The following is a 26,022-nucleotide window of genomic DNA, read 5'->3' as shown; positions in this document are numbered from 1 at the left end:
CTATTAAAGGGCGGGTCTTGGCGTAAATAAATTTTTCCCATCACCCTTGAAGAGGAACACACATTACAAGAATACACTTTTGTATAGGATTTACAGTACTATAGCTAGTTATAGAAATACTTAAGGCTAAAATAAATTCAATTTAAAATGATGAACGAGATTTACCCAATGGTTAAACTTTAACGAACTCATTTGGATGTTTGTGCTTTCGGAGACACTGAAATTATGGAACATACGTTTTTTTTTAAAGAGCTTTTGGGATGCTTTTTAAAAATTTCATTATTTTGGCAAACTATTTTATATGGAAACACTATACAAAAATATGTAAAGTGTCCTAATTCCTGACTGACCAATTGTGTTTTTCTTCTTTTTTTATCGATGTCTTTTTATTTTTATTTTGTTTGCTATTGATATCGCTCGCTCGGTTGTTTTTTGCTTGTTGTAATGAATTCTGTCAAACATGACGTGCCTTTTTGAATGTGCAATAAAAAAATTAATAAAAACTCACCGGAAGTTAGCTGTCAGTGTGGACGGTAGTCATTTAAAGATGGCGGAGTGCTTGGCCGCACGTTTGTCCGCCCAGGAGGAGCAAATTCGGCTCCTCTCCAAAGAGATCTCCACTCTCCGGGATGGATTGAGCCGAGGTCTGGATGCCGTCTTTGCTGCGGGGGTCTCCCCAGAAGTGGAGAGCCTGCGGACCGAAAATGAGAAGCTGAATTACCGGCTGCTGCACCTCCGACGGGCTCTGCGGGCGGAGCTGGAGCAGGAGGAGACGCAGGGAAAGAAACAACAAGGAGTGAAATGTGGCAAAGCTCCGGAGAAAAACCACAGCAAAGATGAGCAGACCAACAACCGAGCTAATAAAAAGGTATAATAGTGGCACTGGCCGGGTTAGCTCAGTTGGTAGAGCAGCGGCCGCGGGTCGACTCCGACATGCGGCCCTTTGCTGCATGTCATTCCCCCTCTCTCTCCCCTTTCGTGTCTTCATCTTTCCTGAGGAAATAATGGCCTAAAATGGCCCAAAAAATACCCCCCAGGTACTATACTATAAAACTAAACTATAAAACACCTGTTAAACAGCACAGGTGTTTTAGCAGGTTCATAATTAAGGACATTGTATGGGGAATTTTAGGTGGTTTAGCAGGTGGTTTTGCCCTAAAATAAAATGGATGCATGCATGTACATTGTATGGAACCTATACAACATATACATCCATGCGTCCATGTTCTTCGCAGGTAAGATTAAGGATTACTTCCGTTGAATTTTGGTTGTTTTATTTCATTTCATAGCATTTGAAATGGTTTCAAAACCGCATCCTGACCAAAACTTTGACATAAACCAGTCTGTGATTTAATCAACATCCTCTGATCTTAATTATTCTATTAGTCCAAAAAATTCATAATTTCTGCTTTTTTTTTTTTTTCCAAACTCAAAAATTAGGTATAATGTTAATTAAAATAGGTTTATTTACCATGAATAACAAAAGCGTTGAAAAGAAGGACAAAAACTTCAGAATTTTTCAATTTTGACCCAGAATGATATGTTCACGGACGATGGTGAAGACAACACAAGGGTGTAGGCTATGGGGAATTTGGGACGCTAAACTGCACGTGTACCAAAGTAAGGTATAATAAAGACTGTGACAGAACAAATTACCCAGTTTAAATTCGTAATATGATGAGAGGGTTATTATGAGTAGTGGGCCTGTGCCCAGTGAAGCCAAATGACAAACTATACTAACGTTACACCCCATTTCCATAAATAGCTGCCCTACTCAGTATCACAGTGTGTGCACGCTTAAAATACTGAACATGTTCAATGACATTAGTAACAGGCAAATAATGTGACTCAGACACATTAGCGATGTAAGCTTATTGTAAGTCAAAAGACGCACACGCGCCTCTGTTTGTGGACAGGTGGCAGCCCTGGATACCAAACCAGGTGACAAAAACAAGAAGGAGAAGAAGCAGGATAAAGGACAAGGAAACGGAGCTGTGAAAGAGGTGATTATTATTCATATTTTTAAAAAAAAGTTTTAAAGGGCGTTGGAGTTATCCTGCTCCCCCTCTTCACTCAACAGGAACAACAACTTACACAATTTCAAATGATCATGGACAACAAAGAATGTTTTCACCATAGCCACTGCCTTTCACAAAACTTAAAACGGTGAACTATTAAAGGTGCCGTAGGTAGGATTGGGAAGATCCAAAAAAATTGAACATCGACAACTTCTCAGTCCCTCCCCCCTTTCTGCTAAAGCCCAAAACGGTCTCCTAAGCCACTTTCCCCACAAGGGAGAATAAATGTGTGTGCATGAGCAGTGATTCACACGCAGTTAGACCCCCCCGGCCCTGATTGGTGCATCTGTACAGGGAGCTGTGGAATTGCACTACAGGCTGTAGGGGGTGCCAGAGGAGCCAGATTTATTTTGTTAAATGACCTGCTTCATGTAGTTCTACTGGAACATAGGGTCAGTTTCAGCAAATATGACAGAAAGTTAGTTTTATAAGTCTTACCTACTGCACCTTTAAATACTCTGGTGGTTTGTATGACAAAACAACATGCAAAGCTCTGGTGATGCTTTAGTTTTTTTTCCTAAGTGTATTTACAAAAGTAAAGCAATTTCTTGACTTTGGTTGCTTTTTTTTTTTTTATTTTTTTTTTTTTTAATAAATATTTTCCACTGTAGCAGAAGTTGTTGCCTGGATACGTTGCTGAGCGTCTCAGCCTCTACGAGGAGCTGAAGAGGGAGAGTGATGCCCTGCTGGCAAAGAGAGCTGCTGGCAGCAAGCCCATTACCGTGGAGTTGCCAGACGGACGTACGGTAGCGGGCAAAGCTTGGGTCACCACACCATACCAGTTGGCTTGTGATATCAGGTTAGTATTGAAACAGTTGGCCAGATCCACTATTTTTTTTATCTTCAGTGTATTGCTGCCAGTATGATCAAATCATTATTTATTTACCAATAAAACACTAAATTGTCTGAAGCAGACGCCTTAGAGGGAGAATCGACTCTCTGTTTCCTACTTGACTTTTCCCCCAATATTGTTCTTAATTGTCCTTTTTATTCAGTCAACGATGGAAATAACTCACATTTCAATAAGTCCAAATTGGACACTTTCAGAATTTGGCATTTCTGAGGCAATTATCTTGCACTTGCTCTTTCAGCCAGGGCCTGGCTGACAACGCTGTGATTTCTCGGGTGAATGGGGAGCTTTGGGACCTGGACAGACCACTCGAGCGGGACTGCTCTCTTGAGATCTTGCGCTTTGACAATGAGGATGCTCAAGCTGTGAGTACATCAAACTTTTAAATTGATTATTGGAAACCCATTTCAACACATGGCTAGTGGCTACAGAGGAAAACCTGAGATGTATTTTGTTGTACACCAATATCTGTGATCTGCCAATCTTTTGATTTACTATAGTCATTGAATTCATTGTTCTTTTTTTTTGTCAAGAATGAATATATATATATATATACACACACATCATCACCTTGTTTCCTAGGTGTATTGGCACTCCAGTGCCCACATTTTGGGGGAGGCAATGGAGCACTTTTATGGAGGATGTTTGTGTTATGGACCCCCCATTGAGAATGGTTTCTATTATGACATGTTCCTGGATGGACAGAAGTAAGCAAGTGTTTTTTTTTGCTATCAGTGTTTTCTCTGCTCTGGCCATATTTTCTTATCTATTTGAATTCATCTCGAATATTGTAATATTCAGACATGGCTTCTAGTCTTAAAAAAAGTTGATACACTCCAGTGTTTATCATTGATTCCCTGCTTTGCACATCAGTTGTTGATGGTTTTTGCTTTGTGTGAGAGACTGTCTTTTCCTTTTTAAAAAGTGAAATGCGCGATCATTCCAATATGTCAAAAACTATTGGACAGAAACGTCATGATACTTGTCGGAACAGCACTGACCATGTTTGCTGTTTCCAGGGGCGTGTCCAGCACTGAATTTGGGGATCTGGAGACTTTGTGTAAGGCTGTGGTGAAGGAAAAACAGCCCTTTGAGAGGCTTGAGATCAGCAAGGAGACTCTGTTGAAGATGTTTAAGGTGAGAGGGAGAGAGCACAGCCTTCTGCTGAGATACTCTGCTTGTGTGAATTATGATTTAATTATGGCATATTTGTTGTCCAGTTTTTGTAAAGTTCAAAACTGGAAATATGTGAGGGGCTATTTTTTCCTTTTTGTTGCACCTGTTCCATGAACTGATGAGTAAAATGTTCACTAGCCATAAACTGACCAAGCCTGGTTTATACGGTCTTGCCTAGTTGTATTTTTATTATTTGCATGCATGGAATTTGGCACATTTCGTTTTCCGCATGCATGCATGGATTATTCCTCCACCCAGGATAACTTTTAACTAACCCAAGGTGTTTGTATCTTTCAGTACAACAAATTCAAGTGCCGCATTCTGAATGAGAAAGTCAGCACCCCCACTACTACAGTCTACAGGTACGTTGCTTATTAGAAAGAAGAAGAATTATGAACTGGATGTGCCAGTTATTTTTTGGTCGTTGTAAAACTAACCGTACTAAACTGTAATTTATGAATCCTGGTTAGATGTGGGCCCTTGATTGACTTGTGCAGAGGTCCCCATGTCAGACATACAGGCAAGATCAAGGCCATGAAGATCTACAAGGTATGTGGAAGTCCAAAATCCAATAGCCCCAAACCAATGAATGCTGTTCTCAGATAATGATTTTTTTTTTTTTTTTTTCCCAAATGTTGTCATCTTTCAACTTAGTTTGTCTAACAATTTAACATATGATTTCCCAGTTTATAGCTCCTTTTATAGTCTGTAATGTTGTGCTAACGTGTAAATATTTCTCTTTTCTGCCTCTGTCATCAGAACTCTTCAACCTACTGGGAGGGCCGCTCTGACATGGAGACTTTACAGAGGATCTATGGGATTTCCTTCCCAGACTCAAAGATGCTGAAGGAGTGGGAACGTTTCCAGGAGGAGGCCAAGAATCGAGACCATCGCAAGATTGGCAAAGTGAGTCACTGTAGGCAGTCAAGTTCGAGCCCACCCAGCTGGCTGTGGCCTAAAACTGCTGACTGAAATCTAGCTCAAAGTGAATTTTGATTCTTAATTGTATAATATGATGGCTGACGCATCTCCTTTTGAGGTCTCTTTAGGAGTTTTTCCTCATGAGAGTCTGTTTGTGGTTTTATGGATGTGGTGAAACCCTGAAACGAACCTGGATCACAGTTTCCAGGGAAACATGAATTGTAAAGATGCATGCAACAATATACAACATTACGCAGAGGTTAGGAATGGTCAAACCGTTGTTTACACTGTCACCAGGGATCACATTTTGTTGCACTTTGGACATGGTTTTGTTTGCATTAAATCATCATTGCTGCTTTATAGCAGCTGAGGGCGCTGTGTTTCCTCATATTGGCACATTTGGGAGCACTGTGAGTCATCTGAGCACCCAAGCTGTTTTCCCAGCCTCAGAGACACAGATGCCAGCACCTTAATCAGCACTGATAACAACACAGATCTGTATTACACCCCAGAGTCAAGATATTGCTGTAGAAGCCAGTTGGAGGGAGGTGACAAAAGTAACACGTTGTTTTAAAGATGGTGCCCTGTGGCATGATTCTAATCATTTGCATAGTGGGTCATGAAAGCCCATTTTGAAACATTGTTTCAATCCCATCAGGTGCATCAGCAGTGATTTGCGTCTGTCTCTCGCATCGATTTTAATAAAATTGATCAAACATGTTGTACCTCGCCAGTTTAAAACGTATCTCCAGAGGGGTGTTTCATAAAGCAAGATTACTGTTAAAACCATGCTTATTTGTTTGAAGAAATTCTGTTTCGTAGCCATAACTATGATGGGATGTAAAGATGCAAAGAGGTGAGGTGAGGGCTGTTTATAAAGTCACGTACAAGGAGACCATTTGTCTCGATGCTGTTGAAATAAATGCGGTTTACCATCACAGGGTAGTTACGGAAATCCCAGGACCTGCTGACACTGTTTATACTAATGTCTTTTAGTCATTAAAAGGGGGGGGGGGGAAGTGAATACGATAACAGCTGTTTGTCCTGCTTTCCAGCTTCCAGGGCTCACTGGTTCCTTAACTCTGAGTCCATTGACCTTTTTTGTTTTTCTTCAGCAGTCAGTCTTCTATGTAATGATTGGACAACTCCCCTACTGTGTAAGGAGGGGTTTCTTCCTGGCTGTATCTGCAGTTAATATGAATATGTGTAGTCATTAAAAAGTCTTCTTTATCTGCTTCATAGGATCAGGAGCTGTTCTTCTTCCATGATCTCAGCCCTGGCAGTTGTTTCTTCATGCCGCGCGGAGCCTACATCTACAATACACTCACCGAGTTCATCAGGGTAGGAGTGGTGGCGACCAAACGCCGACCAGCGCCTCTTTTGTTTACACTATATTTGACGAAGGCCTTCAGATAAAGACCCCTTTCTTTTTCAAATTTGTTTCTTAGGATAAACCCCTTGAGATGTATCATCTCGTTTTCGAGGGGGTCCCAACATATAACACAATAATTGCATAACAGAAGTGAAAAATCTGAACAAAACGAACAACAACCTGCATATGTTCATCAATACATTACAACCACCAAAAGGCCAAGATGGCCAATAGTAAGTAAATAAGTAAACAGTAGAGTGAGTGAATTTCTAACTACAGTCAAATATAAACATTAGGTATGGACAGTAGACATAAAAATAGCATGCATCTTTAATAACAGAGGCCGCTTATCTTAAAGTGAGCAGACAGGGTTTAAACAAACCAAGTAAAGAAATTGATCTTATTTCCACAGATTATTCCAATCTTTTAATAGAGTTTCTGTTTAAACATTGAAAAAAAAAAGATTCAAATAATATTCATTTGCATATATTATCATATCATTACTATAGCCAGAATGAGTAAGTACAGCTTAGAGAGACGTGAATGATGTATAATTGTACGTTTTACATCCTCCAGGATGCTCAAGAGGCAATGTGTTCATTATGTTGTTTTCAAATTGTTACAAACTATTCTTTTTCACCTCAACATAGCAAGCTTTGGTTTCTTTTTTTTTTTTTTTTTGTGATGCAGCAAAACATGTCTTTATCATAATAAGCTTTGGTTAAATATTTATTTTGGGATCTCAATTAAAGACATTCTGTTAGGATCACTGAACAACAATTTATACAAAATCCACAAATGTCATTAAAAGTGTGTTTTATTGTTTTCAAGAGGCACTCCAAAGATGCTGAAACACAAAAAAAACTTAAAACCACTCTCGATCCTAGTCCATGAGGCTCAGGATATGCTTAACTTGCAGTGGTTTCCAGCTCATTGACATGCAGCCCGCGGACTCTTAACTTTTGCAAAACATGCAATCACCAAGGAGCTGGAAGATAAGCTGTGAGCGCAACAGTGACCTGAATATTTTAGTTTCTCTCAGTCAGTTTAAATTCTGCTCCGAGCCCCAGAAAAGCTCTGGCCAGTCCTGACTGCTGTATAAAGTCTGAATTACGGCGTGAGTTTTTCAGTCGAGCATCACATAAGTCCGATGTGTGTCCGACCAAAATGTTTTTTTCAAGATTTTCAAATTGTGGTCACAATGAGCTTGTCAGCAGCAAAGCAATCTTCAGGTAATTTTTCTTGTTTAGTTTAAAGATAGTCTATATCGACGACGGTTCATTCAGGGGATTGCTCTGGTGCCGCCGGAAGAGCTGCCGGATGTCCCTCACCTTCCGCTTTCTTTGTGTTTTTGCATTTTAAACTCCAGTGGATTCATGAGAACTATGGTTAACTGCTCCTCAGATCTCTGCAGGATAGCTAGACCAGCTGTCCAATCTGAGTTTTCTGTTGCACGACTAAAACAACTTTTGAACAAGCACGTTCCACCAAAATGAGGAACCGTTATTGCGTTCGGCGCTCAGCGCCGGCCAAGACGATTGTGATCGGTTTAAAGAAATGCCAGCAAACCAGAGCACGTTCTCCTCCTCTCCCGGAATGCTGTGTGGACTAGCCAGACCTTCCTCCGCAGCGCTGTGGAGGAAGGTCTGGCAATGCGAGACTAGTTTAAAGACAAATTACTAGTGTTTGGAAAGCCACCAAATTGCCACATTTCAGTTAAGAGCAGACCAAAGTTGAGCAAACTTTAGTGTGACTGTACAGGAACTTGTCTCTGTGACGTATCTGCAAAGATGTGTTGACATCTTGAAAACTTTCACAGCACACGCCAACACACCGGACCAAGCCAAGGAGACCTCACATACATTGCACAGAAACAGTGCAAGATCATTATCACGTCTTGAGCATGCATGCATGATATTTCTTTTTTTAAGCGCCTTCCTGTTTCATATTCACAGTTTCACATATTCACGGTTGAAATCCTTCCAGTAACAACAGGAGCTAAACAGCTCAACTGGACATTAAAATGTTTTTCTTAAGGAAAACAAACACCCACAGGATCAGATTTCCATTGCAGTAGTTGGAGAGTCATGATTAAAAAAACAACCTGTGCAGTCCCAACTGGCGAGTGGAGCTTGTTTATGTTTTGTTGTTTTTCTAGGATGAGTACTGGAGACGAGGCTTTCAGGAAGTAGCCTCCCCCAACATCTATAACAGCAAACTGTGGGAGACATCTGGCCACTGGCAACACTACAGCGAAAACATGTTCTCCTTCCCCGTGGAAGACGACATCTTTGCACTCAAGCCCATGAACTGCCCCGGACACTGGTCTGTTTACTATTGTTGTAAATCAAACTGTACATACAGTATTTGAAAGTGTGTCAGAGTCATTTGATTTCCTGCTCCCCTGGTTGTCCTGTAGTCTGATGTTCAGCCACAGGCCTCGCTCGTGGAGGGAGCTTCCTTTGAGGCTGGCAGATTTCGGGGTACTCCACAGAAATGAGCTGTCAGGAACACTAACTGGGCTGACCAGAGTGCGGCGTTTCCAGCAGGATGACGCTCACATTTTCTGCACCATGGATCAGGTGACCACGTTGTTTTACAAGCGGGGACATTTTTAGGTCTTTGAACATGTAAAAAGCAGTTTAGAAAAACGAGTAATAACTTATTATGAGTCATTTCCTAAATTTTGAATCTTCTGCGTTTCTTTTTTCTTTTCTTTTTTTTTCTCTACAGATCGAGTCCGAGATGAAGGGCTGTCTGGACTTCCTCCGCTGTGTTTACGATGTGTTCGGATTCTCCTTCCAGCTGTACCTCTCCACTCGTCCAGAGAAGTATCTGGGTGACATCGCCGTGTGGAACCAGGCTGAAAAGGTAAACTGCGTCGTGCGTCGCAGTGATGATTTATGGTAGAAAATTCAGTCTAGGTACCAGACGAACTCTGGTTGATACTCAGCTTAAGATCTGACTTTGTCTTCCAGGTATAAGACCCTGCTTTGGTGTAAACCTGTTTGAGTCGTGACTCACTCAAATCTTTCACCCATGTCTTTAAATTAACTCATGAGTCGCGAGTCTCTAGTATCATTAACTCGGATCAGTCCTACTACAATTCAATCTAAAATGATAACCGCGCCACACACAAACCTCTTGCAACATTAGCTACTACTATTCCTGGCCATCTTAGCTGGCAAAAGCTTTAGAACTTACAATTTCGTAGGCAACCACAAGTCAACTCGAGCGACTGAGTGAGCAGAGAGACAGTCCGAGACAGGTTATAGGAACTTCCCGACCCGCAGACTCGGAGCCGGAAACATTGCAAGCTCGCAGACCATGGGACTCACTCGAGGAGAGACTCGGGTCGGTTGGTCGGCCGGCCGGCCAGCCAGCCAGCCAGCCTCCCTCCCTCCCTCCCTCCCTCCTCGAGTCAGGGTGAAAAGCAAATCCACAACAAAAGCCATTCTTTCACTTCTGAAATAACATACAATGTTCTGCACATAGCCTAGGCCTACTGTAGGTTTGGTGTATAAATGTAGTTTATTAAAATGCAATCGGCTCGAGCAGACAGTCCATGACATTGCAAGCTCGCCTCGACTCGCAGACCATGGGACTAATGAGTCATCATGACTCGTGAGTGAGTCAGTCAGTCAGTCGCACGAATCAGCCGGCTACGTTATCATGAGTGGATCTGTAGCGGACGAGCGAGTGAAGTCTCTCCTCGAGTCAGGGTGAAAAGCAAATCCACAACAAAAGCCATTCTTTCACTTCTTAAATAACATGCTTAAAAAAAGTACTAATATTCACTGCGGGCGTTTCTCCGTTCCTGTTTCTATGTCTCCATTGAAAGCCTATATATCGGATCTGAAATAGTGAGTCTGCACCGAGTGAATCCACAGAACTTCCTACTACGTTAGTGGCTAGAGACAGTGGGCTAGGACTGAGTTTCCTTGGCGATTTAGCAATAGTGACTCAAGTGACCGTATTAGGTGTTACCTACAATTCCAATAGGTCTTGCTCTATAAGACCCAACATCTCACTTCATGTCTAAACAGTTTAAAATGAGGGTAATAGGCAGGGTATTAACTTCCCAGGAGATGATTAGTTGTTGGCGATATTAGGATCCCGGAGACGTCTGTATAGTTTCGCTTGAACAGCAGTGTCCAAAAGCGCTGCGTAATTGTTATTTATTCACTTTCCACCACTCTCCAGCATGCCACGCACATATGCTGAATATATTTACGTAGGCTATTAAAAGATATTGCTCCTGGTAATAAAATAAAATCCCTTCAGGAGTAGTTCAAGAAACTTTATTGAAATCAACCCACTGCATGTAGCTACTGATGAAAAGCTTGCGCGCCTGTTGACCCTTTTTGTATATATATATTTTTGTTCTGTTCCCATCATTCTTTTGGGCATCTTGCACTAATAAAATGATAAATGGGGGATGTGCATTTTGTGTCTGACGTTTTGCACTTTGATTGTTAAAACACACCAATTCAACTGCAATTTGTTTTCAATTTATATAGAATAACACAATCTGGAAGTTGTTATTCCAACTGGGTGGGTGAATAATAGGTTAAATGATGAGGCTCCAGGAGTAGTATCAGATCTGTGAGTCATTGTGAAGTTCCTTGAAATTCTGTAGGAGGTGTGTTGTCAATGAAAAATTGCTCATTTGTTTGACTTATTTTCTATCATAAATGTTGCACAGTGGGAAATTACATAATTAAGGGCATCAATGTAACATACAATGTAAATGCAGAATTGCATCAGGCAGTGCAAACCAAACTGTGTGTTCTGTACTTAATCTTGTACCGCAGTTTGACTTGACCTGCTTCACAGTAATTGCTTTTAATTGCTTTTAATAAACTCCCATGTTTGACAGCAACTGGAGAACAGCCTGAATGAGTTTGGGGAGCCATGGAAACTCAACCCTGGAGACGGTGCTTTTTATGGACCTAAGGTCAGAACATTTGATATTTCCTGCCAAACGCAAGATCTTTTAAATTTTTCGAGTTGTGTAAAGTCCTGTGCTCCTTTCTGTGCTGCTACAGATTGACATTAAGATCAAAGATGCAATTGGACGTTACCACCAGTGTGCAACCATTCAGCTGGACTTCCAGCTGCCTATCCGCTTCAACCTGACATTTGTGGGGTGAGTCACCTAATCAAAACATCGGGACACTACTGAGGCTGTGTGCTTTACTGCACCTAGGGCTATACAGTATGTTTCGCACATTTCACAGGAACCCGCAGTATTCTCTCTGATGCAATGTCTTACAGGAAGGATGGGGATGACAAAGCCCGACCAGTCATCATCCACCGTGCCATCTTGGGCTCAGTGGAAAGGATGATTGCCATTCTCACAGAGAACTATGCAGGCAAATGGTGAGGTGCTTCCTGGTTGCTGTTGCATTTAAGAGCTTCAATTAAAACAAAACAATTAGAAATAAAAAAAAAATAATCCTCGATGCCCACTGCTTTGAGCACTCCATATTCAGTAATGTTTCAGAAGATAAATCAATCATCATTATTCTAGATATTTTGTGTTGCAATACAATTTTTAGGGTGGTTATAAGTAATGTGCCATGTTAACTATATGCTCTGTATTGTTAGTAACATTTTAACCACAATAGAGAGGCGAAGTCCCTCCCCCTTCCGGTGGACCTCATGGGACCTTAATTCGGAAAAAAATATGAATGGTAGTGAACGGGGAGCGGCAAATAATTTTTTGATCCCGTTTGAATTGAGCCATGGATTACAAATATGATGTTCGTCAATTTAAGAGTTTTTCAACCAAAGAAAGTCAGTTAGCCGTAGGTTTGTCATATGACCACTTAGTTTTGTGTGAAACCGCTCATTGAACTACATCTCTCGTCTCACACAAATAACGTCACCTAGCTTGATGCTCAACTTGCTCGCTCGCTAGCTAGCTTAGCTCTGTTCCACAACACATGTAACGTTATCTTACCTGATGTGTTTTATCAAAGAATTTCTAATAAGGGAAGAAGTTCCACTCTCTCGTTACTTCCGGCTTCTGAACTTGTTGCAGTTCCACTCTTCGTTTCATATAGGGGGCGCTCACAGGCGAGTGCAGAATGAATGGGACTCTATGGAGCTATACCCCTCAAAATCCACTTTTCTCAGGATATCATTTTTTGTCTAGTAATTTGAATGTTGCATTCGAAAGGGGAGGCTAAGAAAATACACACTGCTGGGTGTTTAGCTTTTTTGTTCTAAAAAGCCTTTTAAAATGTCAATGACGTCATACACATATACGGCCAGAGATACTGCTTTACGGCAAGCTCTGAGTCGCTTCCTTTTTTCTCTCGAGGCATCGACAACACAGCTAACAGGTGACAGCTCTCCCTGTCAATACACGTGCTAGAAAGAGGTTTGCTAATGTTTTAAAGACCACGCCAAAATATTCACTCTGACATTCTGGTTCTGCTTTGGATGCCGTCAAGCGGGATCTCCGATCGTAATCAGTCCTTCACTGACCAATCAGCATTCATTAGCAGAATGCTAGCGTGTTATGGGCAACAACGACTCAACCTGTAAGAACTCAAAAGGACATAAGTACTCGTTCATTCAACTTTTGACCTATAATCCATGTTGAACTTGCAAAAACTACAATCAAATCTGAGATTTCTCAACGACAATCAGGCGAAAGAGACAAATTTAGCCGTCTAGCTCCATAGAGTCCCATTCATTTAGCACTGGACCGCGATCACCCCCAGTGGAACTCTGGTGGAACTGCAACCAAAGTAGGTACAATGGGGCTGAATAGGGAGTGGAACGGCTTTCCGTAGACGGGCTTTGGTTTTATCCAGTGAAGTGTTCCGGTACGATACACACAGACATCGTAGCTTCAGTGAGACGTCATCCATGCGACACTGAAGTGTGTAGTCTTTCTAATTACATATTTTCACAGTCTTATACTTCAAAAGTTTAACAATAAACTGACAAACATATTTGTAATCCATGGCTCAATTCAAATGGGAGAAAAAAAATAATTTTCACTCCCGTTCATATTTTTTTCGAAAGCTAGGTCCCATGGACCGGAAGTAGAAGGGCGTGACTGTCATGCCCAGTAGTTCCTTTTTGTCAGGGAGAAATGTAGGTGGTAAAGTTATCACACCAGTATATCTTTGTGAAGATAGTTTCATTACAGTCTGTCCGTCCTTCCAACAGGCCTCTGTGGCTCTCTCCACGTCAGGTGATGTTGGTGCCTGTCAACCCTTCCTGTGAGGATTATGCGAAGAGGGTAGGTCTTCCACTTCCCCATCTTGACCACATTTAATTACAATCATATGAGTGCAGACAATTATCTGTGGCTTTCAGATTTGTATAATGCGGAACCATAAATGTTTTTTTTGGGGGGTTTTTCTCCACTTGTCAGGTGTGTAAGCAGTTTACCGAAGTTGGTTTCATGGCAGATGCTGACCTAGACTCCAGCTGTCTTCTAAACAAGAAAATCCGCAACGCTCAGTTGGCCCAATATAACTTCATTCTTGGTGAGAAAATGTACTGCCCTATGTGCAATTGGGAGCGCTGACTTACCTCCGATTCCTGAACATTTTCACCCCATTTTGCTGCTCTCAGGATTGCCGGCTGCAATCACTTCAAAAGTACATTTCATTTGTTACTTCCACTGCGTGCAGTACCCCCTCAGTCGCAACAGCGACGTCACATTAAACTGCTGTGACTTCATCAACGCGACACTTGCTGAATCCTTTCATCGACAACGACGTTTGCACTTTGTCAATTTCTTAGGGAAGTATACGACGAATTTCTGTTGGCTGCCATTTGTATGCCACCGTGCCAGTGATAGCCGTGGAGGCGTTACCTGTTGATGTCCGTGTCACTGTGACCCATTGTTTTGGCCATAACTCAAGTACACATACCCGAATTATGACATTTCACACATTAATTAATTTTAAATTTAATGTATTACTTTTTATGTACACTCTGTTAGAAATCACTACACACAGGCCTGAAATACACACAGGTCCTATACATGCACAAATGGAGAAATGTAAGTAGGCTGCCTCGCTACAGACTGAGCTACTGCCACCCCTACATGTATAAAAGGATAAAATGATCAAGTGATGACATTTCATACCCAAAAGTCGACTTCACTTAAACATCTTTTCTGGCCGTTATTGAACGACATAACTCCGGAACAGAAGCAAAATTTTGGTCAGATACTGAATTGGTGGCACAAATCTTGGGTGCCCACCGTGATACTGTGGTGATTGTATAGATCTTTCTGTTCTGCCTGGTTGAAGATGTGCGTGAAGCATGCATGTTTGGCAAAAAAAAAAAATAGGCTTAATACTTTTTATTAAATTCCTTCAAATTATTCACTACATATATTATGAGTCTGGACAGACATGGACGTAAACTGCAACTTGACTGGTCGGGGGAGGCATGTAACCACAAGGCGGTAATTCTAGTTTAAAATCTGGGTCGAGTGAATAGTCACTACTCACGATAGCTTGGCAATTTTAAAAATGGCAGGTTTGGTCACCAAAAAAAGTACCAGGTACGATTTACTTTTGCTAACCTAACAAAAAATAAATAAATTAGAATGTATTTTTCATCATATCTGCTTTTTAGTTTTCTTAAAGTTACATTATTGTTGCATCAGAAGCACTGCAGACTTTTGAAAATCCATCTGCAGTTCCAACTATAGGCATTTTTTTGAAGACAAATGAAATGTCTTCAAAAGAATATGTGATTTGTAGTAAATAGGCTAAAACATGAAAACAACTGCTATGGTCCTTTTAGACTCTGGGGCTGTCAGTACACAAAATTGGAATAATAATGAGTCAAAATAAACCTTCTTAATTGGTTGACTATAAAGCAAGTGGACCTCCGAGCTGGCTAACCACCCACAGTTGTCGAATTTAGCGGCGCAAAGCGGGGGAATGTGTTAGGGTAGCTGTATTTGTTTGTGGTGTGACTTGGCCAATGTCAAGCTGTTGTGTCTCATTGTGTCTTGGCAGTGGTCGGAGAGAAGGAGAAGATGACTAACGGCGTCAATGTGCGCACGAGGGACAACAAAGTCCACGGAGAACTGTCGGTGGCCGAGGTGCTGGCTCGACTGACCCTGCTCAAACAATGCCGCTGTCCAAACGCAGAGGAGGAGTTCTGATCAAGACCGAGAACAATCCAGACTCAACCACAGTCAGATGAGCAGAAAAGAGACAAGTGATGGCACATGCAAAGATGGTACAGTGAAAGTGTAGTACATAGAGCAGAAATCCGACAGAGGAACTGATGAGCTGATATTCTGTAAGTAAACGATGAATAGGACTACAAAACAACTGACATGCCCACTGCTCATGTGTGAAGGGTAGAAAGGGACAATATGTGTACTCACTTGGTGTGGGTATTAAATGATGTCAAATGTCAGTCTATCTGAAGGGAAGTTACTTGATGAAGATTTAATGAAACAATGGGCTTGAAGGTTATGTGAATTTGGCACAGATTTTTCACAAAGGTATGTCTCTGTGGGGAACCCCAGAAATAAAATAAATCTATTGATTGCGAGTGTTGTTTTTTTTAACCCTCACAACAGAAATGAGTGTTTTTACAGTAATTACATGTCATGATAAACAGCAGTATTGTTATTTTGTAGTACAAACCAATCAAGCTTGACACGTCCTTGGATGGCTGCATGTCTCTACCTGTAATGACCGATCCTATCACTATCAGGAACAGACTGTATGTCAGACAGTGAAATGTATTTCTCCCATACTTCCTGTTCCCACAAATGTGCTTATGAAAGGACAGTGTTCGTGTTTGTTAGTGTCGTCCACAGAATTCACACCCTGTAAACGCCAAATTAAATGTGACGTTACAGGAAAAAACGTAAATAAATGGTTAACATTTTATAATAAATAGATCACAGGGTTTTGTAGGTGGAACGCAGGAAGTTCTGCGCTTGTTCTGCTGCGTTTACCGTCATGGGAAAAAACCATGGGAAAGTGGGGTACAAACTATTTTCAATATCTTTTGGTCTTTATTGTGATGAGAATAATTACTATAAAGATTTTGAGGTTGATGGGTTTTTTTTTGCTGGAAGGTCTATAAACGTCAATTTGCCAAGTGCTTAGATCTAATCTAGGCTAGGACGCATGTGAATGGTGGAATGTAACAAACGGTTTATGAGCAATTAATGTCAGCCAACCAAAGACTGTTTGGTGTCAGCTGAATACTTCTTTCATGACATCTTCCACAACCCATCTTCACTTTAGTTAGATGATCAAACAACCAAAGAAAGGAAAAAAAAATCAGACATATTTGACTGTCTATGTTAAAAATTGACTCCCCAGACTAGCAGAGGATTGTTTTTTCCTACATGACCTGAATGTAGCGTTGGCTTGCTCTGCTGCAACAATGGCCACTATCTGTCAGATATGGAGACCGGACCGGGGACGGTGCTTCAAAACCTCTGGAATTGTTATCGTTTTGTTTATGGACCTGGTCTTACAGTGTGTTAATGGTATGTGTATGTTACAGATTTCAACCAGCTTATCTCGCGTTCATGGTTAGCTTACATTTGTCGTTGTCGTACTAGCTTCCTCCTTCCTAGCATTAACGTTAACTAGCCAGCGAGCTAAAGCTAGTGCACCTAGCTAGGCAGCTATGAAAACATTTGATGCAGTGAGTAACTTAGAGCTTATTGAACAGTTGATTGTCTAATACAACAGGCATTTTGGTTAATTACATAACGTTAGTTTTTTATTTTTTATTTTACAAGAAGTGTCCCTAACGTTAGCCAGTTAACGTTAACGCCTCGCTAAAGTTAATGTTACTGTTAAGCATTAGCGATAGCTAGCTTAGCTTAACGTTAACGCTAATTTAGATGTTTTATCAAAACAAAAATCTGCATTATTAATTACTAACACGTGTACTGGACTTTTTTTAAATTTATATTTAACCATACGTTGTTGGCGTCTCTGTCTCGTAACGTTACCCTAATGTACCAAACCTTAGTGGTGGTCATTGGGCTTCTTAAAGCTTAACGTTTAAAGATTTTCATTTAAATTAATGTCTGTTAAGTCACTAACTTGATCTATCCCTGAAGGACGGAACACAATGGTGATTGAGCATATGGCCCACTAATGAAAGTGTCGTAATATTTAAGTCTTTGCAGTAACTGGGTGTCTGATGTGACATCTGTATTACAGTTTTCTTCCATTGTATACACGCAAAAAAATGGAACTATGCACACCATTCAGAAAACTTGAAGCCCGACAACAAGACTCCAGACCATTAGGGTGGGAATCGCCACAGGGCCCACGATATATTATCACAATACAATCTTATTGCGATTTAATACATATTGTGATATTCTGCGATATATTGCAATTTATTACCTTTTTTTTTTCCAACCTCAAATTATGTCCCCAAAGAAAAACGTTGTCAACATCCGTTTTATCTAAAAATATAAATTTTTCTTTTCGTTCATCTCACTTCAGTATTGATTGAAAAGGAATTTATTTTATTATTCTAGTACAAAAAAGTGAAATTCTCATGTGTAATTTATATAATAAAAGATCGATACATGGCGTCTGTGTTGATACAGTATTGCCATGGAAAATATCGCCATTTTATGCTGAATAGATTTCCCCCCCCTCCCCCCACCCCTAATATTAATATAAAGGAGCTGGGGGAGAAGGGTAATATTTAAAAACAAAACAAGTTCTTTTCTCGCAAATGTATGACTTTATAATCTCAGAATATGCACATTTTCTCGTACAATTTCTTGTAAATTTATGACTTTAATTTCAGCTTCAGTTTTTTAATCTTGGAATATTACCGTCGCTCCGTTATTTTTTTTTCTACAATGGCCTAATACCTCGCCATAGATAGCTGGTGCCACGGAGGGAAGCCGTTCATCTGCACACACAGCGCCATGACAGAGCTGGTTTAAAATTGGCAAAATATGTATTTAATATAAGTGTGCGCTATATTTAGAATATTAATTCTTTACATTGCAGTCAGACAGGGAACTGCAGCCTTTATCTATGCTCTCTTCAAAGCCCCCAGTCTCCGTTGACAAAACAGTAATTTTACCTCAGAAAATGGGAGTTGCCGTTCTACTGCTACCTTGATCGGTTAGTTGCTGGTCTACTGCTGGCCTCGATCAGTTAGTTTGTGTCATACTGTGCCTTTCTTTAGAATTAAGCAAAATAAATACCCTGTGCTAGCTGCTAGTGTAGGCGAACGTTACCTGTGTTGCGTTTCTTAGCAAGCACCTCGGTATGTGCACGCAGCCAGCCAGCTAGGTCTGCTCCATTATGGCAAAAATCCTAATCACGATTATTTAACACGATTTACTCATTGTCTTTTGGAAAGATGTTTCAATTATTGAACAAAAAAAAACAGTGAAACAAATCAACAGTGAAAACACCTTGAGCTGTGAAATTTCTGTGAAATACTTTTGCCGTTTAAACATTTTTAATTCATTCAGAACACAGGACAAAATAAGAGTTTACTTGCAAAATGTATTGTGCAAAATCATCTTTTTTTTCGATTAATTTGTTTTTGTGATCATTAGGAGCCGAAATCGTAATCGCGATAAAAATTTAAATGAATTGCACAGCCCTACAGCTAGCGCAGGAGGGCCTATTTTATGGTGAACATGATTATTTATTAATAAACATCTATTTAAATTGGAAAATTGACTATAGCTTTCATATTGCCATACTCGATGACATTTTATAAAAACAAAGGCTCACGAGGGGTCGTCGTGCCGAACAACGCCCCTTAGCTGTGATATAACCCCAACATACCACGGCCCGTTGTGAGCTATTGCTTAGGTATTTCCACAATCAGCACATGTATCGTTCATAAACTTGGTTACCTGGTTGCTTGTCAGGGTACCTGAGCTCTCCTCACGTTGGCCAGGAGCCTCCCTACACCAGAGATGCCCAGCATGCACCTGTCATCACCAGCCCAGTGGTCCCTGCTGTAGCCTCAGGTAAACACATCAGTTATTAATCAGCATTACTCATATTGACTGTGACTGACTGAGTTTCTTTTACAATGAACACATTGTTTTTTAGCACATACCTACTAAGAACTACAGCGCTATTGAGAGTAGTAGATAACCTAAGTCTCTGATTAATTACATATTGTTTCATATTTGAAATCATACAGACAAGCATTTTCCTACATGAGGGGGGTGCTACAGAATAGCAAGAAATTTCTCATATATAGCCTAGGATTATTAACTGCAAATCTGTGCATATCTCTCTCTCTCTCTCTATACCATATAGATAGATAGATAGATAGATAGATAGATAGATAGATAGATAGATAGATATCTGGTTATGTAACCTCTGTAATGTAACACAGTTATCTTTCTAAAAACTTAATTTCTCTATGTTATCACATACAAACAAGACCAGAGAAACAATGGCTTATTCAGGTAGGATTGGTCAGCTTTCAAATGCCTCTTTATGTTTTAGGTTTTCCACCTTTTATAAAATATTCTTTCTTAGCCTGTTCACTTCAAAGATAATATTGCTCTCGTGTTGTCTAGGACTCGAAGAGTTAATTTCTTTTCAACAGAGCAACAACAGTTTTTCTTTTTCTTTTGCTGGCCAGCAGGCAGCCTTAATGGAGCAATCAGGAGTGAATGGCCTTGCTCAATGATTCTTTGTTGGTCTTTTTGTGGAGGGCAGTGTTAGTCATTTACCTCCCACAGCCTTATTTTCTTAATTTGGCAAGATATTTAGAGGGCTGCAGTTACAAGTGTATTCCCAGACCCATTCATGATCCCTGACATAAAGTCATAAAATTAACTTTCACCAAAACTTTGTTACATGAGGTTGATTATTCTGGCTAGAAATTAAAAGGAAACACTTCATGTTTTCCACTCTGCAGTGTCTCCCGCAGATGCAGAGAGCTACGCTTCCAGGTGTCCTAGTGGGGGTTTGTGTAGTCGCCTGCCAGCTGATTGCATGCACTGCAATTACCAACACAACTGCACCTACAGGAAACCAGCTTCCTTCACTTGTAAACCCAAAAAAGGAGTTCACTGTATTGTGAGTAGGAGTTCATCTTGTGATAGATCTATTCTGCATAAAGTTAGAGGAAAGGTGTGTCATGTTTAGCTCATTGATAAAAGGGGAAATGAAAAAATGGCTTACAATGTCATGTTGTGCTTGTAGCATTTGTGTCAGCTATGAAACTGGAAGTGATTTAAATGTTGCTTGACAAACGTCACCAAGCCGTCTGTGTGAAGGTTACAAAGACGGAAGGGGAGGACAGAGTTGTTGCGCCTTTAAGCCGGCAGCGAAGGTATTCACAGAGCCGTAACTAGAGCTGGGCAATATATCGATATTATATCGATATTGTGATATGAGACTAGATATCGTCTTAGATTTTGGATATCGTAATATGACATAAGTGTGGTCTTTTCCTGGTTTTAAAGGCTGCATTACAGGAAAGTGATGTACTTTTCTGAACACACCAGACTGTTGTAACTGTTCTATTACAGTGGGGCAAAAAAGTATTTAGTCAGCCACCAGTTGTGCAAGTTCTCCCACTTAAAAAGATGAGAGAGGCCTGTAATTTTCATCATAGGTACACTTCAACTATGAGAGACAAAATGAGAAAAAAAAATCCAGAAAATCACATTGTAGGATTTTTAATGAATTTATTTGCAAATTATGGTGGAAAATAAGTATTTGGTCAGTAACAAAAGTTCATCTCAATACTTTGTTGTATACCCTTTGTTGGCAATGACAGAGGTCAAATGTTTTCTGTAAGTCTTCACAAGGTTTTCACACACTGTTGCTGGTATTTTGGCCCATTCCTCCATGCAGATCTACTCTAGAGCAGTGATGTTTTGGGGCTGTCACTGGGCAACACGGACTTTCAGCTCCCTCCAGAGATTTTCTATGGGGTTGAGATCTGGAGACTGGCTAGGCCACTTCAGGACCTTGAAATGCTTCTTACGAAGCCACTCCTTCGTTGCCCGGGCGGTGTGTTTGGGATCATTGTCATGCTGAAAGACCCAGCCATGTTTCATCCTCAATGCCCTTGCTGATGGAAGGTGGTTTTCACTCAAAATCTCACGATACATGGCCTCATTCATTCTTTCCTTTACACGGATCAGTCGTCCTGGTCCCTCAGAAAAACAGTCCCAAAGCATGATGTTTCTACCCCCATGCTTCACAGTAGGTATGGTGTTCTTTGGATGCAACTCAGCATTCTTTCCCCTCCAAACACGACGAGTTGAGTTTTTACCAAAAAGTTCTATTTTGGTTTCATCTGACCATATGACATTCTCCCAATCCTCTTCTGGATCATCCAAATGCTATCTAGCAAACTCCAGACGGGCCTGGACATGTACTGGCTTAAGCAGGGGGACACGTCTGTCACTGCAGGATTTCAGTCCCTGGCGGCATAGTGTGTTACTGATGGTAGCCTTTGTTACTTTGGTCCCAGCTCTCTGCAGGTCATTCACTAGGTCCCCCCGTGTGGTTCTGGGATTTTTGCTCATCGTTCTTGTGATCATTTTGACCCCACGGGGTGAGATCTTGCGTGGAGCCCCGGATCGAGGGAGATTATTAGTGGTCTTGTATGTCTTCCATTTTCTTATAATTTCTCCCACAGTTGATTTCTTCACACCAAGCTGCTTACCTATAGAGCCAGAAATCTTGCTTGTTTGTAGGTGACCAAATACTTATTTTCCCGAGGAATTTGCAAATAAATTCATGGATTTTATTTTCTCATTTTGTCTCTCATAGTTGAAGTGTACCTATGATGAAAATTACAGGCCTCTCTCATCTTTTTAAGTGGGCGAACTTGCACAGTTGGTGGCTGACTAAATACTTTTTTGCCCCACTGTATTTGCCTTTACCCACTTAGTCATTATATCCACATTACTGATGATTATTTACCAAAAATCTCACTGTGTAAATATTTTGTGAAAGCACCAATAGTCAACACTACAATATCGTTGCTAATTGCGTTGATATCGAGGTATTTGGTCGTGATATTTGATTTTCTACATATTGCCCAGCCCTAGCCGCAACGGCGTTGAAAGCATGCCTGTGTGAAAGGGACAGCCGGCATAGCGGGGCCGCATTCAGTACGATGTGCGAGACGACCCACTAGCAGGTCAAAAAAGTGACAAAGCAGCGTTTTGAGTAGCCAAAGTTATTAATAACTTACAAAAAACATTGAGGTCCACCTTCTCTTCCACTCGCTCTCTGCCTCTCTCAAACACACGCGCTCGGATGCTGCGGCCATCTCTGTCCTTCTCTCTTGTGCTACTATAATGAATAAAGTTGGTGGTTTGTGGGTCCGGTTGGGTTCGCGTGGTTGATTAACGGTGCGGTTCGGCTCACACACACTAGACGCTGTTGTGTTACACATCATGCCACTGTTGCTGCCAGAAGGCCGGCATGCTATGTGAAAGCACACACTGGGGCAGCATTATGCCACCTTTGCTTGGTTCTGTGTGAATCAACAAAGTGGGCATTACGGCAGACCTTTATTGTGGCTGTATTGCGTAATCTCTGTGCGAAAGGGGATAGTGATTTTAAGAACCGGCTGTGGTGCTTTAATTTGGTAATGTATGTGTTTTGACTACCTGTTTCTTTGTATTTGTAGGTAGAGTCGGGTCAGCAGCAAACCAACTTCTCTCTCTCCATCACCTGTCAGTTCTGCTGGCAGCTGGACCCGTCTCAGTACCGCTGCTCAAACTCTAACAACTGTATGACGGTTTCCTGCCCACGCAAGCGCTACAACGCCACCTGTGACGTGTTAGAACATGTACATTGTTTAGGTATGATAACGGCACTGCTGTAAAGCCTGCTTGGTTTCTTTACCTTCAGTGGGGTAACTGTGTCTCAGTCAGGCACTGTAGACCGGAGAAAGTGAGGGTGTACAGAGTTTCTCACCTAGTTAAAATTTACAAAATGACCCTTTTGCCTAGAACAATAATGTGAATTGTTAGCCATTCATGGTTGCCCTAAAGTTTCCTATGCAGGGTTAGGCTGTCTGTTAGGTGATAATAAATGTAATCTAAAAATAATACTTTCAAGTAAATATGGCCTTACAATTTTCAGTCCTCGTCCTCAGGACAGGAGGACTATTGCAAATTGCAGTCTTAAGGTCTTCCAGATGTAAATCGGGCATAAATAAAAAAATATATATATATGTATACTGTATCTGTCAATATAGCTACATATCATACAACAGCAGTATGTGAACGTCCCCAAAGAAGTATTTTTAATGTTTGCCACCAGCTGCCTGGTCACTTGTAAAACAGTCACTGTCTTTTTCTTCCGTAGGTAAAAGACATTTCCAGAAACGTTTATTTTGTAACTGGACAGGTGGATACAAATGGTCAACGGCCTTAGCACTCAGGTAAACCCGCCACCAGTATCACACGAGTTCTAACCAGCTTAGATGCTGGAAACTGTCGACAAAAATGGATTTGAATCAGGATGTGTGACCTAATAGCATTTTGACTCTGTTGTGCGTTTTCTCTCGTGTCTTTCTGTAGCATCACGCTCGGTGGTTTTGGGGCTGATCGGTTTTATCTGGGCCAGTGGAGAGAGGGCCTGGGCAAACTGTTCAGCTTTGGAGGCCTGGGCATTTGGACTTTGATCGATGTTCTTCTGATAGGGGTGGGTTATGTGGGACCTGCTGACGGTTCTCTTTACATCTGAAGCAAACCTCCGGAGAGATGGCCGGATGGTTGGTGCCCTCTTTCCCCTCACACCGCTTCACTCTCAAAGATGGAAGATCTGAGGTGCTGTGTTCTCGGAACGATTGCCTGCCCAATCTTGCTGTGCAACACGTCCTCATCCCATCTGTTGACAGGCAGGAAGTGTTTTCGTCAGTGGCTCTACCCACACAACCATCAGATCAATCCCAATCATTCTGCGTCCGTCTCCTATTGAGATTCTGCGGATGGATCTGTGCAGGGGGATGAGGAGCTACTCATTATGTCTATCTGGTTGGTTTGACTTAACTGGTGGTTAGGCTCTGCCCTGCTGATATATAGAAAGGTTTGGTTTCCTGTGGAGCGGTGCTTTCACTGACATCCTGCCACCTTGGAGCCGTGTGTTGCTCCTTCCTTATTGCACAGCTGTTTATAGTGACACCAGACACAATAGACCAGCTGAAAAGTAGTAGTTATGTCCTGAAAGAAAGCATGATGCAGAAAGGAATTTGTGCTAGTATTTTGATTCACAGTTGGTCTTGTGGATGTGTTCGACGGTTATTTTACACATTCTTTTTTTCCCCCCACTACATTGAGTCAGTCCACAACTGTAAGAATATCGCCTTAAGAGCGAGATAAATGATACCATTGCTTAAATCAAATGTTGGAAATCTTGTTGATAACGTCCACGTTGTAAAACTAAATACAAAAAAGCTATTGTATCTTCAAACAGCAACTGGAACTGGTCGAGAACCGGAAAGAAGTGCAGACGCATGAACTCTTAATTTATGTCCTCGTCACTTACTGCAACATGTAGTCATATTTCTTTGGAAACGCAGAGATAATAATCTCTAACGGTGTATGTTTGTACGTGATTGATATTGAAACACTTTGAATGTGTTGCACTAGAAACTGCTGTTGCTTGTGGTTTCCCCGTGTTGGAGATATTGGGAGATATCCCGTGCATTCAGCTGGTATTTTTCCTCACTCATCATTCTGCTCCTTTGTAAAAAGAATTCTGTGTAATATCTTTGCTTGAGACCGTGTGCAGCACAAATGGGCTCACCCTTCACTTCATGTGAATACGTTTTCTGTTTTCAGTGTCAGGTCATTTGAATGTTTCGAACACTGTAAATGACGTTTTTTTTAAGTTATGTAAATAAAATTGTGGAATATTATATGTGGTTATCGAATTGTACTTGTAGTACTAACAGGTTGTCAGTGGATATACAAGAACCACAGCATAACAATTTCATTCACTCGTTTAATGTTTAGCATTTAATGGGGCCGTACTGCTCCAGTGCACAATCTGGTCAGGTTTTTGCTAAAAGAGAACTGGATTTTGAAGGCATAAGAAAGAGTGACCAAGCCATCAGTTGGTGAGACGAAGCACAATTTTGACTAGCAATTTTATGTTGAAAAGCCACATACTGAAAGCTAAGACATTTCAATTCTAAAATTCAGATTAGCAGAATTTAAATGAGTTTAAATGACTTTTTGTTCATTTGCAATAGACAAGCAGCATTGTTTCCATAGTTCCACAATCATCATTTTTATTCTGACCTGCTCAATCCTTTAATAAGAGGTCAGAATCATCTCAATATGGGACTTGAGCAGGACAAGGGGCCATTAGCCTGGGCCATCTATTTGAATGCTGTTCCCCTCACAGCCTCTGATTGGAATCCTCTATTATTAGCTGAGGTCATTTTCACAGATATGTGCTTTTCCTCATATTAAACACAGAGTTGTGCCAGAAGCCTGTGTTACCCACAGGCGTATGACAGAAGGAGGGGGGGGGGGGGGGGGGGGGGGTCAGGAAGGTGACCTAACGGCTGAGGAACACTCCCTAAACTGTTTAAGGGCTTTTGAGCAAGGCACCGAATTGACAGAGGCAGGGGTTAAACATTAACAGAGTGACAGGCAGTCA

The 26,022-nt window shown here is 41.1% G+C and overlaps 2 protein-coding genes across 4 annotated transcripts; both read left to right on the top strand.

Annotated features, from left to right (window-relative positions):
• The first annotated feature begins 520 nt into the window (after positions 1-520).
• On the top strand, positions 521-15,949 carry tars3 (threonyl-tRNA synthetase 3). Of its 3 annotated transcripts, none has more exons than XM_078253453.1 (19): positions 521-868; positions 1,917-2,003; positions 2,693-2,877; positions 3,170-3,293; positions 3,511-3,635; positions 3,948-4,065; positions 4,402-4,466; positions 4,575-4,653; positions 4,864-5,010; positions 6,268-6,366; positions 8,556-8,722; positions 8,817-8,979; positions 9,131-9,268; positions 11,277-11,354; positions 11,446-11,546; positions 11,675-11,779; positions 13,586-13,658; positions 13,794-13,908; positions 15,403-15,949. In XM_078253453.1, exons 1-19 carry the CDS (start codon positions 548-550, stop codon positions 15,549-15,551), a joined length of 2,439 nt encoding a protein of 812 aa, XP_078109579.1. In that variant the 5' UTR covers positions 521-547; the 3' UTR covers positions 15,552-15,949. The 3 variants fall into 3 exon arrangements, with proteins under 3 accessions (XP_078109579.1, XP_078109587.1, XP_078109571.1); XM_078253445.1 differs by having other exon boundaries at positions 522-868; positions 2,690-2,877; XM_078253461.1 differs by lacking the exon at positions 1,917-2,003 and having other exon boundaries at positions 2,690-2,877.
• Positions 15,950-16,593: 644 nt separating this feature from the next.
• Positions 16,594-25,273, top strand: tm2d3 (TM2 domain containing 3). Its single transcript, XM_078253433.1, has 6 exons — positions 16,594-16,904; positions 19,287-19,388; positions 20,297-20,457; positions 23,036-23,210; positions 23,719-23,794; positions 23,934-25,273. The coding sequence occupies exons 1-6, from the start codon at positions 16,799-16,801 to the stop codon at positions 24,097-24,099; spliced, it is 786 nt and encodes a 261-aa protein (XP_078109559.1). The 5' UTR covers positions 16,594-16,798; the 3' UTR covers positions 24,100-25,273.
• The last annotated feature ends 749 nt before the right edge of the window (positions 25,274-26,022 follow it).

The sequence above is a fragment of the Sander vitreus genome, chromosome 1 (genome assembly GCF_031162955.1).
Source record: "Sander vitreus isolate 19-12246 chromosome 1, sanVit1, whole genome shotgun sequence".
Taxonomy (NCBI): Eukaryota; Metazoa; Chordata; class Actinopteri; order Perciformes; family Percidae; genus Sander; species Sander vitreus.
Note: the sequence above shows the minus strand (reverse complement) of the source record. Positions and strands in the feature narration are given on the sequence as shown.

Excerpts from the sequence above, each read along its gene's own strand:
- tm2d3 (XM_078253433.1), top strand. The coding sequence starts at position 16,799 with ATGGCCACTATCTGTCAGATATGGAGACCGGACCGGGGACGGTGCTTC. Across the intron at positions 19,389-20,296 it reads GGTCCCTGCTGTAGCCTCAG|TGTCTCCCGCAGATGCAGAG; the intron begins GTAAACACATCA and ends TCCACTCTGCAG. Across the intron at positions 23,211-23,718 it reads AGAACATGTACATTGTTTAG|GTAAAAGACATTTCCAGAAA; the intron begins GTATGATAACGG and ends TTTCTTCCGTAG.
- tars3 (XM_078253445.1), top strand. The coding sequence starts at position 548 with ATGGCGGAGTGCTTGGCCGCACGTTTGTCCGCCCAGGAGGAGCAAATT. Across the intron at positions 869-1,916 it reads ACAACCGAGCTAATAAAAAG|GTGGCAGCCCTGGATACCAA; the intron begins GTATAATAGTGG and ends GTTTGTGGACAG. Across the intron at positions 11,355-11,445 it reads GTGCTTTTTATGGACCTAAG|ATTGACATTAAGATCAAAGA; the intron begins GTCAGAACATTT and ends GTGCTGCTACAG.